Source organism: Scyliorhinus canicula, chromosome 10, assembly GCF_902713615.1.
Source record: "Scyliorhinus canicula chromosome 10, sScyCan1.1, whole genome shotgun sequence".
Taxonomy (NCBI): Eukaryota; Metazoa; Chordata; class Chondrichthyes; order Carcharhiniformes; family Scyliorhinidae; genus Scyliorhinus; species Scyliorhinus canicula.
The window spans coordinates 107,512,256-107,529,098 of NC_052155.1; the positions used below are offsets into that span (position 1 = coordinate 107,512,256).

General features: G+C 42.0%; 1 protein-coding gene across 8 annotated transcripts in view; it reads left to right on the forward strand.

The window, feature by feature from the left end:
• The window catches only part of mcmdc2 (minichromosome maintenance domain containing 2), a 196,078-nt gene that overhangs the window by 52,614 nt on the left and 126,621 nt on the right, over nt 1-16,843 (forward strand). For 7 of the 8 annotated variants that reach the window (XM_038809519.1, XM_038809520.1, XM_038809525.1 and 4 more), the window contains one exon: nt 4,920-5,042. The exons of the other annotated variant lie outside the window; for it this stretch is intronic. In XM_038809519.1, coding sequence (XP_038665447.1) covers nt 4,920-5,042 — 123 coding nt within the window. The remainder of the gene's footprint in view (nt 1-4,919; nt 5,043-16,843) is intronic. 8 annotated transcript variants of the gene reach the window in all.

Here is a 16,843-nt window from a genome sequence, read left to right on the forward strand (position 1 = left end):
CCTGTGGCCACGTGTTCAACTGCTCTATCTCCCTATTCCTCGTCTTGCTAGCACGTGGCACGGCTAACAACCCAGAGATAATAACTCTGTTTGTTCTAGCTCTACGTTTCCACCCTAGCTCCCTGAATTCCTGCCTTATATCCCTATCCCTTTTCCTATCTATGTCATTGGTGCCTATGTGGACCACGACTTGGGGCTGCTCCTCCTCCCCCTTAAGGATCCCAAAAACACGATCCGAGACATCATGGACCCTGGCACCTGGGAGGCAACACACCAACCGCGAGTCTCTCTCGTTCCCACAGAATCTCCTATCTATCCCCCTAACTATGGAGTCACCAATGACTAATGCTCTACTCCTCTCCCCCCTTCCCTTCTGAGCAACAGGGACAGACTCTGTGTCAGAGACCTGTACCCCATGGCTTACCTCTGGTAAGCCACCCCCCCCCCCCCCCAACCAGTATCCAAAGCGGTATACTTGTTACTAAGGGGAATGACCACAGTGGATCCCTGTACTGACGGCTTCCTCCCAGCCCCTCTCACTGTCACCCATCTATCTTCATTCTTCGGAGTAACTACAGCCCTGAAGCTTCTATCTATGACCACCTCTGCCTCCCGAATGACCCGAAGTTCATCCAGCTCCAGTTCCCTAACATGGTTTCTGAGGAGCTGGAGATGGGTGCACTTCCCACAGGTGACATTAGCAGGGACACTGACGGCGTCCCTCACCTCAAACATTCTGCAGGAGGAACATTGCACTGGCTTCCCTGGCATCTCCTCTAGATAAAACAAGAAAAAGAAAGGAAGATCTTACCTGATATTCACTCAACCCCTTAGGTTAGAGGAGGTGGAAGGGTGGACCGCCCAACTTATATACAGGTACTACACACCTTCCCAGAAATCCCCACAGCCGACTTCCGGTTTCCTGCTGCTCTGAAACGAACAAAAAACAATTCCGAAAAAGAAAAGTTAGTTGAAAAACAAAGGCCGCTTCTCCTGTAAGGTAAGTTTTTAAAACGGTAAACTTACCTTCCCGAAAGACCCCTGGTTACTGCTCTCGCTGCTACTGCTGAAAAACTGAAGGCTGCTTTTCCTGTAAGGTAAGTTTTTAAAACGGGAAACTTACCTTCCCGACAGCCCCAAGTCATACAAGAGGATAGTTGCACTAGAAGTAGCTCCAGGAGAATTCACCAAATTCATTTATTTTGTTACCATTTGTATCATAGTTCGTTAGTTATCTTTCCACGTGTTCATCGTGTTAATAAAACCATCTTACTAGTCAACGAACTAGATGTTCTGCGTGCATCAATGCTACGGCCACAACACAGAACATGACCATGTCAGAGGTTCCGCACGTGGACTTAGAGCTGGAAGCCATAATCAGGGTGTCAGACCTGTTGGAGCTGCAAATGGATACGGGGGCATAGGTTTTAACCATTGCTTCATTGATTGCTTGCAGGCGGGTTGTGTTTGGATGGAGGTCAGCTTCTCCCCCCGTGCCTTTGTGTGACTGGGGAATCTAATGGAGTTCCTGTATTTTGAGAAGGTGAAATTTGCTCTCAGAGAAGCGCAGGATGTGTTCCATCAGAGATCAGCTTTGTTTGTTTAACATTTTGGGGACCTGGTCGTTGTCAAGGGGTGGGGGGGGGTGTTGTATAGTATTGTTAAGATGTTGAAAATTTGAATTAAAATATTTTTCAAAGAAAAGTATCTATCTCCTCCTTAGTGTCCCGACATCCATCAAGCTCTGGGGTAGTGAATGCAACAGATTCACAACCTTTTGAGAGAAGTAATTTCTCCTCATCTCGGATTCACAACCTTTTGAGAGCAGTAATTTCTCCTCATCTCGGTTTAAAATCTGATACCCCTTAACCTAAAACTATGACCTCTTGTTCTAGAATGCCCCACAAGAGGAAGCATCCATTTTACGTCTACTTTGTCAAGACCGTTTATCATCTTATGTACCTCAATTAAATCTCCTCTCATTCATCTAAACCCGAGAGTGTTGCCAGTAAAACTTCAGACACTTCGATCAGTTTATTTACTCAAACATTTTACCCAGGTATTCTTTATTGGCGAGACGAACAAAGGACAACACAAATATATAATTCAGCCAAGTTTATTTAACACATAGTAAAACAGTTACCCGTAAATTATCCCACTAATAACAGTCCCAAGATTCTTAATACTACCCAAGCCAATGGACTCAGTCGAGCTGTGGAACCAGTACTCTGAGTCTCGAACTCCTAAGGGGCTTCTTTCGCGAAGATAGGTCCTGCAAGCTGCTTCCTTCCATCTCTGGTCCAATCTTCTCGAGTACCTCCGAGCCGAGTCTATGCTGGGGAGGATCTTGGGGTCAATTCTTATACCCTTCCCATACCTTTCCAGAAACTTCTCTGGCCCTCAGCCAATGGAGTCTTGGGTGGGGGCCACAATATCCAACGGAGTTACTGATGGCTACTCAGCAGGAAACCAGGTATCCACCCATAGGGGTCCATTGCAAGAGGCATTGTTTGCACGTAACCTTGAACCATGTATGGTAACGGCGGGAAAACTGGGTGCCAGCACGTCTGGCTTTATCTGGGCGACCCAAAGCAAATCGCTCCATATGCATAGACTCAATTATCTCCTGATAGGTGATTGACAGGGCAGGCCCAGACATGTCCTGGCAGTTTGTCTGAGTTCAGTGTATTCGAACTTGGCAAAGTTTGAAATCCTATCAGGCCGTTGTTGGAGCTGGCTGTGGATTGATTTTAAATGTCCAGTTCTTAATTTAAATTGTCCGATTTTATTGTGCCTAAAATACAGCCGCTCTCCACAGAATATAGGTTTAAATTGCTCAATCTCTCTTCATCCCCTCATCTCGGGAATCAATCTCGTGAACCTCCTCTGAACTGCCTCCAATGCAACTACATCCCTCCTCAAATAAGAGGACCAAAACTGTACACAGTATTCCAGGTAAGCCTCACCAGTGCCTTTAACAGTTACAGCAACACTTCCCTACTTTTATACTCTATTCCTTTAGCTATAAAGGCCACAATTCCATTTGTCTTCCTTATTACCTGCTGTCCCTGGATATTCGTTTTCTGTGATTCATGCACAAGGACACCCAGATCCCTCTGCACCTAAGCACTCTGCAGCTTATATCCTCCTGCATTCTCTGGCTATCTCCCTCATTATTTACCACTCTACCAATTCTTGTGTCATTTGCAAACTTCTTGATCATTCCCCTATATTTAAGACAAAATCTATAATGTACATCACAAATAGCAAGGACCCCAAACTGAGTCCTGCGGAACCCCATTGGAAACCGACTCCCAGTCACAGAAGTATGCCTCTACCATCACCCTGTTTCCTGCCTCTCAGTGAATTTTGGATCCAATGTGCCACTTTGCCTTGGATCCCATGGGTCCTTACTTTCTTGAGGAACCTAATCAAAAACCTTGCTAAAGTCCATATGGACCATATCAAGTGCATTGCCCTCATCAGCATTCCTTGTTACCTCCTCAAAGAATTTATTCAATTTATTAAACATGATCTTCCTTTAGCAAATCCATGCTGACTAGCACTGATTAATCCATGTCGGTCCAGATGCAGGTATAGTCTATCCCTCAGAATGTTTCCTAGTAACTTACCATCCACCGAGGTTAGACTGGCTGGCTTATAATTTCCTGGTCCATCCCTACCTCCCTTTTTTTTAAATAATGGGACAATGTCAGCAATCCTCTGGCACCTCACTTGTGGCCAGAAATGTATTGAAAATGACTGCCAAATACTCCTGATATCACCTCCCTCAACAGCCTGGAATGCATCTCATCTGGGCCTGTGGGTTTATCCACTTTTAAAGCTGCTATACCTGCTAGTACCTCCTCACTCTGTTAATTTCCTCTAATATTTCACAATCCTCCATCCTGATGTCTACAGCTACGTTGTCCTTTTCCGTTGTGAAGACCGACACAAAGTATTCAATAAGGACTGTACCCACATCTTTCAGGTCCACACACACCTTCCCTATATGATCCCTAATTGGACCTACTCTTTTCCTAATTATTCTCATTTCCTTCTTTAAGACAGTTATTAAAACTTGCCTCTTTGACCAAACTTTTGATCAACTGACCTAATGTCTCCTTATGTGAATCAGTCTTTATTTTATAATGCTCCAGTGAAGCACCTTGGAACATTTCATTATGTTAAAGGCGCTATATAAATGTAACATGTCAATATATAGTACCTACCAAATTGGCAGGATATCCCAATTTATTTTTTAAATATCACTGTTGTTTGAGTACAGCAAAGTGTCACATGTCAAAAATTTGATGAATGACTGATTCATCTATTTCAGAGGTATTGGTTCATGGATAAATGTTAGTCAGGACCTTTTGGCTCTGTTGCAAATGCTACCACTGAGAATAGCTAACATTTGGTTCTATGAGAGAGTGGCCAGCTCCACTGAGGTCCAAATGTATCAGTTGAGAAATTTGGGGTCTGCAATTTATGACTTTGACTTCAAGCATAGTCAATTAGCACAATGCATAATTTTCCACCAGAGTTTGTAAGGGATTTAAATATTATTTCTTTAAAATGTCTAATATCATTACATATACTATGGGCAGCATTGTAGCACAGTGGTTAGCACTGTTGCTTCACAGCGCCAGGGACCAGGTGTTCAATTCCTGGCTTGGGTCACTATCTGTGCAGAGTCTGCATGATCCCCCCTGTCTGCGTGGGTTTCTTCCAGGTGCTCTGGTTTCCTCCCACAAGTCCCGAAAGATGTGCTTGTTAGGTGAATTTGTCATTCTGAATTCTCCCTCAGTGTACCCGAACAGGCGCTGTAGTGTGGCGACTCGGGGATTTTCACAGTAACTTCATTGCAGTATTAATGTAAGCCCACTTGTGACACTGATAAAGATTATTATTATTAGGTTTTCAGTACATTCGGGTGCATACTGTAGGTGCTACAGAATCAGCAACCGTGCGAAATGACTTCACGTGCACTTTGTGTAACTCTGCACTCAAGGAAGATGTGAAGTTCAGAGTATTGGGTGGTATGTGTATAATTTCTGCCATTCTCAACTAAATTCTTTATATTGTAATTTTAATCATACATGAAATGATGCTTGGCAGATATTACTGAAAGACTACTCTAAAACAGCAGTCGAATAACTTTCATATGTGTGTAGCTAGAATAGTTTCGGATTCAAGAATTGAACTTGCTTTAAATGAATTACATATAATCTATGTTGGAAACACAAATTATCAAAATTCTGTTGCAAAATTTTAATTTATAATCATTTGTGTGCTTCGTTTAAATAGAATCATAAAATGTTTACGACACAGAAGGGGCTATTTCATTGGTCATGCCAGTGCCGGCTCTGCAGAGCAACATTATCAGTAATCATATTCAGTATTTTGTGCATCACTCCAAAATTAAATTATTTGTATATCTTGTAAGGATGTGAAATGGTGCAAGTGTAAAATATATTCACCCGAAGGCTCAACTGGTTAACTAAATGATTGATTGAAGCATATAAGGCAATAAATATCCACATTTGTTATTGCCATTGCCAAGTTAGCTTTTCTCACACTGGACATCAACATTAATACTATAAGTAACTTTCGTGGCCCAAAGATTACAGAGCAGAAAGTAGGCTAGGATTCGTACTCAACATTTCTAATGTTAAGGGAGAGGTGTTTTCAGAACCCCAAAATGTATCATGGAGTTCAGCCAACCGCCACCTTTAATGGATTGTTGCTTTTGAAGCACATGGCTTGTTCCCCATGTGTAGTATTACAATTATGGACACATGGTTTTTAAAACAAAACAATGTTTATTCCATGAACTCAAATTAACCTTTTAAATAAACATTGGATCTCTTAACACCCCTTACTTCAAAGATAACTCCGAAAATAATACAACACTACCCAATCCTGAAAACTGTTCCTTTACACATCCAAAAGACTTAACAAATCCTTCAAACAGAAGCATATTAGATTTATATTCAATACTGAGACCTTTTTACAATTCCAATTTCACCAAAGGATTAAGAGATAGTCCTTCATGGCAGAGATCACCACCAATGCAGTTCACAGCCACACCCAAGCTTTCTTCAAACTGAAACTAAAACTCCCAAAAAGCAGAAGTGAGCTCAGCTCCCCCACTTTGACATCACTTCAGTAAGGTACATTTCTTAAACATCCAATTCTTAAAGGCACTCTCACATGACACCTCCCCCAAGAAAAAATAAATAAACCATCAACTTCAAGATGGTTTCATTTTTCACTTTTGCACCATCCACTAAGAAATGCACACAGTAAATATACGTTTTTGTTTTTTAAAAAAACACACGCAAACAGGCATAATAGTCAAGTCCATCTTTCCCGTTCTTCTTCCTCCAACTGAAACCCTTCCATTCATCACATTCATGACAAAGCATCGCCTATCACATTTTCCCGTCCTGCCACATGTATTATTTTTAAATGAAATGGCTGTAACAATAAACTCCAGCAAAACAGCCTTGCATTGTTATTCCGGTATCGCTCCAAAAATGTCAAAGGATTATGATCAGTATATATAATGGTGTCAGATGGATTGTTGGTCACATAAATGTGAAAATGTTGCAAAGCCAGCACCAAACTCAAAGTCTCCTTCTCAATCGCCGAATATTTTTTCTGGTGAGAATTCAATTTCTTTGAAAAATAACCAACAGGCCGCTCTAGCCCCTCGTCGTCATCTTATAGAAGCACCACACCTACGTCCACATCACTTGCATCAACAGCCAGTTTGAATGGTTTGGTATAATTTGGGATGACTAACACAGGAGCAGTGGTTAACACAGCCTTCAGGCCGTCAAATGCCTGTTGACTGTCCACTGGAATTTGTTACGCTTCTTGAGCAAGTCCGTCAGTGGAGCGACCACACTGCTAAAATTTGGTACAAATTTCCAGTAAAATCCACTCATACCAAGAAACCGCATTATTTCCCGTTGTGTCAAGGGTATCAGAAACTCCCCAATAACTTTTGTTTTCACATCCCGTGGGACCATTCAACCCTGTCCGATTGTATGGCCAAGGAAAGTGACTTGGGCTTTTCTAAATTCACTTTTGGCTAGATTTTCACTACTGAATAGATTTGAACACATGGACCCAGAGCTTTAACTTGGACCTCTGGATTAGTCCAATGATATTACCACCATCTCTTATCTATCTAAGCATATCCAGAGAATCACTTGCAATGGCTTCTCTTCCTACCCCTACAATATTTCCTCTGAAGTCCCTCAAGTATCTATGCTTGGTTCCGTCCGATTTCTCATTTACATTCTGCCCCTTGGTGATATCATCCGAAAGTGTTAGTTTTCACATGAATGTTAATGTCTCCCACCCTGATGGATCTGTACTTTGTTAATATATTTATGTGTCGCCGCACTATATATTAATCGACAGAACTTGAGACTGAAGTTCTTGGGTGAAGTAAAGTATAGCTTTATTTGTGTCAGTTTTAAAGTCTACTGATGCGAGTACAGAATTTAGAAAGTTTGTTTCTCCAACGCAAATATAGATGGTTGAGTTGAATTCAAAATACAATTCAGTTCGTGGTAATTTCTTCAGATCAAAATGCACAATACAAAAATGAAACAAAAGGAAATAGCAGTTTGCAAAGTAAAAGCAAAAGAACAGGTTTCAAAGGTTAGATTAAAGATGATTTCGGAGAGACCAAAAAAGGTTCTCTCCCGGTCTCTTAAGGAAATCACAATCTTTTAAGGTTCTGTCCCCTTTCTGATTGTGATTGGGTTAAAATAATTATAATTCATCTAATTCGACCAAAATGTCTGTCTATCAGGTTTTAAGAGATAAAGTGGTGTGAGAGAATTTCTGTATCCTTCCATAATATGGTGTGAACAAACCACCTGTTTCCCACAATGTTTTCTAAAACTGGGATCTTTGCCCAGTAATGATAAGTGAGTTTATTCTGCAGTAGGTCCTTGCAGTGAAAAGTCAGTTTTCAAACTGACCTCCTTATCTGATCCTTTCCCATGCTCTTAGCATTTCCGCTGTCATGGCTAATATATGACTTTTAATAGTATAATATCACTAAATAATTTCTTCCTTTAAACTTTTATTACCTTTAAGAAAAGTAGATTTCTATCAGTCCACCTTTGATTATTCAAAGGATTAAATGAGATGAATCAAAATAAAATAGAAATTAAGGAAGAAATGGAATAGGATAGAGATAAGCATGGAGAGGAACTCATTCACATTGTTTTCAGTGGTTCACTTGTTTGAGAACAGCCTTCAACAATGGAGCGGACAAAGCTTTGCAAAGCGTTACAAACATTCTGGTAATATTTCATGTATACAAATAAAATGATTATACAGTAAAATAACAAATCATTAATAATAGAAGTTGAGTAAATGGTTTATTAATAATTGGTAAAATGATTATTAAAATTGATTATATAATTCAGTAATAAAATGATCAATAATGCAATAATAATGCAGTAAATAATAGTTCAACAGAAACTGTTTATTTCGATGTTGTTGGCTGGTGGTGCATATGGATTACTATGAACCATGTGGATTGGTTAGGCACTTTGGGTAGGCATGCTTTAGCCAAAGTATCTGATCAGCAAAATCAGTATGTAAATGCTAAGTCCAAATATGCAAAATAAGAAAAGTCCCTGAATGATGTTAATTCCTGTGACACCCAACCACCCGGAAAGCCAACCTCAAAGAGTGTAACCAGAGGATTAGTCAAGTTTTTTTAACTTTGTCTTGGATGTGTATTGCCAAGTCTTTGACATCTTCTGAATTATCTGGGATGTAGGTGCAACACTCTGCACCAATCACGGCACAGATGCCACCTTTTTCGGCTGGCAAATAGTCAAGTGCCATCCTAACAGATAAACATGCCTGATGAAATGGTTAATTTCCCTACAGAAACAAAAGAGTCGGAGAGTGGGCAGAGAACTTGGAATGATGCCATTTGCGTCTCTGTACGTGATCAACATTTTTTATCACCTAAGTGGACTGGGGAGTTAAAATTGGATTGCTGCCAAACTCGTCTTAACTTTGTTTTGGAACAATCTGACCTAAACATGGGTTGTTTGCTTTCAAACCCCTCTCTTGAATCCTAGCGGTTTGAATTTTTTTAAAATCAGAGTTTTACATTGCATGAAGTTTAATTTCCTATCCAAACTAATTTTAAACATTTTTTTAGAACACAATAACTGTTGCTAACTCGCCAGTACAAGGGAAGGGAGAATATATGACTGAATGTTTAGGGCAGCTTCTCTGTACTTGTCATTATCAACTTGCTCTAAATGGCCTTGTTTAAAGTTTGCAAAAATGCTTTTTCACAGACAGAGTTTTCCTTTGAGACACAAGCCTGTATTTCATTTCTAGTAAATGAAAAACATGCCATTCTGCTGTTTCTGAAGTGTTAAAAGGAATAGATAAGAAAGGGATAGCTTCTCCTGAGTGGGTAGGAATTACAATACACACCCAACATTTGGAGATGTTGAAATTTTCAACATAAACACTGGACATATGAAGAAACGTATTGTCATTTAACTCCTGGGTAAGGCCTGTTAGGCCAATCATGTAACTGAAAATCAAAATTGTGGCAAAAATGTTTACATTTTTTTCTGATTTTGGTACGTGCACTTCAAATAAGGACACTCTCACTTGTCCTCTACTGGTTTGTGCTGTAGTTCTTTTATGTAGATGGATTCACCGGGCGCCAAGTCGTGACCCCCCTCAGGAATATTTTTCCAGGCCGCCAAAACCTGTTGATAAGCAGAACTGACATAAATTTTTGACAGTTACTAAGTAAAGCATCACTGTCTGGCTTTCTTAAGTCACTAGTTCCTGGCTGGGAACTATTGTGTTGGGTGGCTGTAGCCTTCCTGGCTGAAGTTGGCACAGTTACTTCCACATAATCATGTTTTTCATCTTTTCCCCCCTTTTGCTCTTTCCCAAGGAGCAAAAATGATGGATGTACGGTGTTTGATGGAAGTAAAAATTAGCTTCTTTCAAAACTGTTGATGTTGGTTCCATGTTGAATAAGCCACAATTATTTTTGTCCTTTGCCCAAATTGTGTGTGGCTCCAATTGTTTATTTTTGAAATGTCTGGTGGACCATATGACTTTTCCATTTTCAAAATTAAGAGAAAAATTTAATTGTGCCAGTGTGCCCATGCTGAGAAGGACCTGTGTTATTGGCAATATCCAGATGGAGGCTATCAGTTGATGTGTGCCAAATTCAAGCAACGTGGGTTTGGTTTGTTGCAGGGTTAATGGTTCACCTTTTGCTGCATAAGCTACAATCACCTGTTTATTTAAGGGAAAAAAGTGAGCAACGGTTTGGGAAAGACTGGTATATACAGTTATCATCATAGAATTTACAGTGCAGAAGGAGGCCATTCGGCCCATCGAGTCTGCAGCGGCTCTTGGAAAGAGCACCCTACCCAAGGTCAACACGTCCACCCTATCTCCATAACCCAGTAACACCCAACACTAAGGGCAATTTTGGGCACTAAGGGCAATTTATCATGGCCAATCCATCTAACCTGCACACCTTTGGACTGTGGGAGGAAACTGGAGCACCCGGAGGAAACCCACGCACACATGGGGAGGATGTGCAGACTCCGCACAGACAGTGACCCAAGCCGGAATCGAACCTGGGGCCCTGGAGCTGTGAAGCAATTGTGCTATCCACAGTGCTACCGTGCTGCCAGTGAGTTCCAGTATCAATAAGGAACTCAATTTGTTGGCCTCCCACTCTCAATGATAAATACAGTCCATCCTTTTTGTTTTCAATTAAATAATTTAAAGTTACGTGAATGAGAGTGGGATCAGTTAGTTTTTTTCTGCGTCGTGCTGCTCTCTCGGGGCGGATCCCTGAATGAGTCGGGGTGGGTCTCGATCGTAGGAATTCATTTTGTAGTCATGTAAGTTGAACCCCTGTAATCTGAAAGGGCATGAATTGGCAAAATGGCCGTCTTCACCACAAAAAAGACATTTCCTCTCTTTTCTGGAATTGTTTATCGGAGTAAGAACAGTGGCCGGGGTTGGTGTTACCGGAGGGGGAGGAGGAGTAATAATTTTTGCTGGGGTTGTTGCGCTACTGGCAGCAGCTGCTGCTTCGGACTGGGCTGAGGCTGCTACTGTTTTTAACTTCCAAGCTATGGTCCAGTTTCTGTATGTTTTCATAATATAGTGTGATCAAACCATGTTTCTCACCATGTTTTCTGGAACTGGGAACTTTGCACAGTAATTATAACAATGAGTTTATTCTGTAGCGTGGCCTTGTAGTGTATAGTCAGGTTTCAAACTGACTTCCTCATCTGATCCTTTCCCATGCTCTTAGCATTTTCTGCTGTCATTGCTAATATATGACCTTCAGTTGTATAATGTCACTAAATAATTTCTTCCTTTAAACTTTTATTACCTATAAGAAAAGTAGATTTCTATCACATCCCCCCACTAGCTCTCTCAGCTCCTCCACTGTTACTAAAATTATCAGACTGCTTCTCTGATATCAGATACCCGATGAGCACCAAACTCCTCCAATTAAATATTGGGAAGATTGAAGTCATTATTTTGGTTCCCACTCCAAGCTCTGTTCCCCAGCTATCCCGAGTAGAATCTCCAACAACAGCGCACCCCTCCCAGATAAACTCAATGCATTCTATACTCGCTTTGAGCAGGAAATCAAAAACTGCTATCAACTGCCCCAGCAGCTTCGGACACAGCCTCCAAAGTCAAATTGGCCTTCTTGAAAGTGAACCCTCGGAAAACAGCATGTCCTGACTGAGTCCCTGGTCGTGCACTCAGATCCTGTGCGAACCAATTGCCAGGTGTGTTTGTGGACATCTTCAACCTCTCCCTACTCCGTTCCAAGGTTCCCACCTGCTTCAAGAAGACAACCATCATACTGGTGCCAAAGAACAACCAGACAATGTGTCTCAATGACCACCGTCCAGTGGCCTTGATATCTAACATTATGAAGTGCTTCGAGAGTTTGGTCATGAGATACATCAACTCCATACTCCCAGAATGCCTTGATCCACTGCAATTTGCATACCACCACAACCGCTCCACAGCAGAAGCTATCTCCCTGGCCCTACACTCATCCGTGAAGCATCTAGACAACAAGGACTCCTGCGTCAGACTCCTATTCATTGACTACAGCTCCGCCTTCAAGACCACAATCCCAGCCAAGCTCATATCAAAATCATGGTGGCCTCACGGTAGCATGGTGGTTAGCATCAATGCTTCACAGCTCCAGGGTCCCAGGTTCGATTCCCGGCTGGGTCACTGTCTGTGTGGAGTCTGCACGTCCTTCCCGTGTGTGCGTGGGTTTCCTCCGGGTGCTCCGGTTTCCTCCCACAGTCCAAAGATGTGCGGGTTAGGTGGATTGGCCATGCTAAATTGCCCGTAGTGTAAGTTTATTGGGGGGATTGTTGGGTTACGGGTATACGGGTTACGTGGGTTTAAGTAGGGTGATCATTGCTCGGCACAACATCGAGGGCCGAAGGGCCTGTTCTGTGCTGTACTGTTCTAAAACTCCAAAACCTAAGACTTGGCTCCTGGTTCTGCAAATGGATCCTTGACTTCCTGACCCATAGACCACAATCAGTTAGGATAAACAACAACACTTACTCCAAGGCTGCATATTAAGCCTCCTACTGTCCTTCCTATACACACATGATTGTGTGGCAAAATTTGGCTCCAACTTCACCTACATGTTTGCTGATGACATGACTGTAGTGGGTCAGATGTCAAACAACAATGAGTCAGCATACAGGAGGAAAGTAAAGAACTTAGTGGCATGGTGTAACGATAACAATCTCTCTTTCAATGTCTGCAAGACTAAGGAGCTGGTCATTGACTTCAGGAAGCGAAGTATCGTACACATCCCTGTCTGCATCAATGGTGCCAAGGTGGAGATGGTTGACAGCTTCAAATTCCTAAGTGTGCACACCACCAACTATCTGTCCTGGACCACCCACATCGATGCTATGGCCAAGAAAACACAACAGCGCCTACACTCCCTCAGGAAACTAAGGAAATTCGGCTTGTCCACATCGACTCTTACCAATTTTTACAGATGCACCATAGAAAGCATCCTATCTGGCTGCATCACAGCTTGGTATGGCAACTGCTTGGCCCAAGACTGTAAGAAACTACAGAGAGTTGTAAACACAGCCCAGTCCATCAAGCGAACCTGCCTCCCATCCATTGACTCTGTCTATACCTCCTGCTGCCTTGGGAAAGCAGGCAGCATAATCAAAGATCCCTCACACCCAGGTTATTCTCTTTTCCAACCTCTTCCATCGGGAAGGAGATACAATAGTCTGAGAACATGCAGTAATAGATTCAAAAGCAGCTTCTTCCTCACTGTTACCAGACTCCTGAATGACCTTCTTATGGACTGAACTGATCTCTCCACACATCTTCTCTACTGAGTAGCACTACATTCCGTATGCGTCACCTGATGTCTATGTATTACTTTGTGTATTTATTGTATGTCCTGTGTTCTTCATGTATGGAATGATCTGTCTGGACTGTACACAGAACAGTACTTTTCACTGTACCTTGGTGCACGTGACAATAAATCCAAATTGATTCCATCCTTCTCCTATTCTGAGATTAAGTCAGTCTGTTCGTACTTTAGTGTTACATTTGACCCCAAGATGAACTTTTGACATCACATTAATACTGTCACTAAGATCCTCTAATTTCACCTCTGTAAAATTGTCTGACTTTGCCCTGTCCCTGCTCATCTGCTGCTGAAACCCTCATCCATGCCTTTGTCACCTTTAGACTTTATTCCAACACACTCCTGGCTGATCTCCGACATTATTCTCTCCATAAATTTGAGATTATCTAAAACTCTGCTGCCCCTGTCTTGTATCAAGACCAGTTCATCTATCACTCCTGTGCTCGCTATTATATGTTGGTTCCTGGTCAAGTGGTGTGTCTTGATATTAAATTCACAGTGTTGTTACGGCACAGGAGGAAACCATTCTGGCCGATCATGTCTGCACCGGCTCTCCAAATGAACATTATGACTTAGTGCCGTCTCCTATCTTTTCTCCTTACCACTGCGCATTGTTTCTATTCAAATAATCAACTAATGCCTTCTTGAATGCCTTGATTGAACCTACCTCAACCACACTTCCAGACAGTGCATTCAAGACCCAAACTACTCCTGTGAAAAAGTTTATTTTTCTCACATCACATTTGTTTTTTTTTAAATCTGTGCCTTCTCATTCTTGATCCTTTTGCAAGCAGGAACAGTTTCTCCCGATCTATTCTGTCCAGCCCCCTCATGATTTTGAATATCTATATCAAATCTCCTCTTAGACTTCTTCTCTCCAAGGGAAAATTCACAACCTCTCCAATCTATCCTCATAACTGAAGTTTCTAATCCCTGGAACCATTCTTGAAAACCTTTTCTGCATGCTCTCCAATGTGTTCACATCCTTCCTTAAGTGCGGTTCCTATTCATGGAATGGGTGGGTGCCCCGAAAGGGGAGGTGAAGCAAAAGTGGGAGGAAGAACTAGGCGGAGTTATGGGAGGATGCCCTGGGTAGAGTCAACGCATCCTCGTCATGTGCCAGTCTTAGCCTGATACAATTCAAGGTGGTCCACAGAGGTCTATGGCCTGGATGACCAGGTTCTTTGAAGAGGTGGAGGACAGGTGTGGGCGGTGTGCGGGTGGGCCTGCAAATCATGTCCACATGTTTTGGGCATGTTTAAGACTTAGCGGGTTTTAAGAAACAAAAGAAACATAAGAAACATAAGAACTAGGAGCAGGAGTAGGCCATCTGGCCCTTCGAGCCTGCTCCACCATTCAATGAGATCATGGCTGATCTTTTGTGGACTAAGCTCCACTTTCCGGCCCAAACACCATAACCCTTAATCCCATTATTCTTCAAAAAACTATCTACCTTTACCCTAAAACATTTAATGAAGGGGTCTCAACTGCTTCACTGGGCAAGGAATTCCATAGATTCACAACCCTTTGGGTGAAGAAGTTCCTCCCAAACTCAGTCCTCAATCTACTTCCCCTTATTTTGAGGCTATGCCCCCTAGTTCTGCTTTCACCCGCCAGTGGAAACAACCTGCCCGCACCTGTCCTATTTATTCCCTTCATAATTTTATATGTTTCTATAAGATCCCCCCTCATCCTTCTAAATTCCAACGAGTACAGTCCCAGTCTACTCAACCTCTCCTCGTAATCCAACCCCTTCAGCTCTGGGATTAACCTAGTGAATCTCCTCTGCACACCCTCCAGAGCCAGTACGTCCTTTCTCAAATAAGGAGACCAAAACTGAACACAATACTCCAGGTGTGGCCTCACTAACACCTTATACAATTAACCTAGTGAATCTCCTCTGCACACCCTCCAGAGCCAGTACGTCCTTTCTCAAGTAAGGAGACCAAAACTGAACACAATACTCCAGGTGTGGCCTCACTAGCACCTTATACAATTGCAGCATAACCTCCCTAGTCTTAAACTTCATCCCTCTAGCAATGAAGGACAAAATTCCATTCGTCTTCTTAATCACCTGTTGCACCTATAAACCAACTTTCTGTGACTCATGCACTAGCACACCCAGGTCTCTCTGCACAGCAGCATGCTTTAATATTTTATCATTTAAATAATAATCCCGTTTGCTGTTATTCCTACCAAAATGGATAACCTCACATTTGTCAACATTGTATTCCATCTGCCAGACTCTAGCCCATTCACTTAACCTATCCAAATCCCTCTGCAGACTTCAAGTATCCTCTACACTTTTCGCTTTACCACTCATCATAGTGTCGTCTGCAAACTTGGACACATTGTACTTGGTCCCCAACTCCAAATCATCTATATAAATTATGAACAATTGTGAACCCAACACTGATCTCTGAGGGACACCACTAGCTACTGATTGCCAACCAGAGAAACACCCATTAATCCCCACTCTTTGCTTTCTATTAATTAACCAATCCTCTTTCCATGCTACTACTTTACCCTTAATGCCATGCATCTTTATCTTATGCAGCAACCTTTTGTGTGGCACCTTGTCAAAGGCTTTCTGGAAATCCAGATTTACTACATCCATTGGCTCCCCGTTATCTACTGCACTGGTAATGTCCTCAAAAAATTCCACTAAATTAGTTAGGCACGACCTGCCCTTTATGAACCCATGCTGCATCTGCCCAATGGGACAATTTCTATCCAGATGCCTCGATATTTCTTCCTTGATGATAGATTCCAGCATCTTCCCTACTACTGAAGTTAATCTCACTGGCCTATAATTACCCGCTCTCTGCCTACCTCCTTTTTTAAACAGTGGTGTCACGTTTGCTAATTTCCAATCCGCCGGGATCACCCCAGAGTCTAGTGAATTTTGGTAAATTATCACTAGTGCATTTGCAATTTACCTAGCCATCTCTTTTAGCACTCTGGGATGCATTCCATCAGGGCCAGGAGACTTGTCTACCTTTAGCCCCATTAGCTTACCCATCACTACCTCGTTAGTGATAACAATCCTCTCAAGGTCCTCACCTGTCATAGTCTCATTTCTATCAGTCACTGGCATGTTATTTGTGTCTTCCACTGTGAAGACCGACCCAAAAAACCTGTTCAGTTCCTCAGCCATTTCCTCATCTCCCATTATTAAAACACACTTCTCATCCTCTAAAGGACCAATATTTACCTTAGCCACTCTTTTTTGTTTTATATATTTGTAGAAACCTTTTCTGTCTGTTTTTATATTCTGAGCAAGTTTACTCTCATAACCTATCTTACTCTTCTTTATAGCTTTTCAGTAGCTTTCTGTTTCCCCCT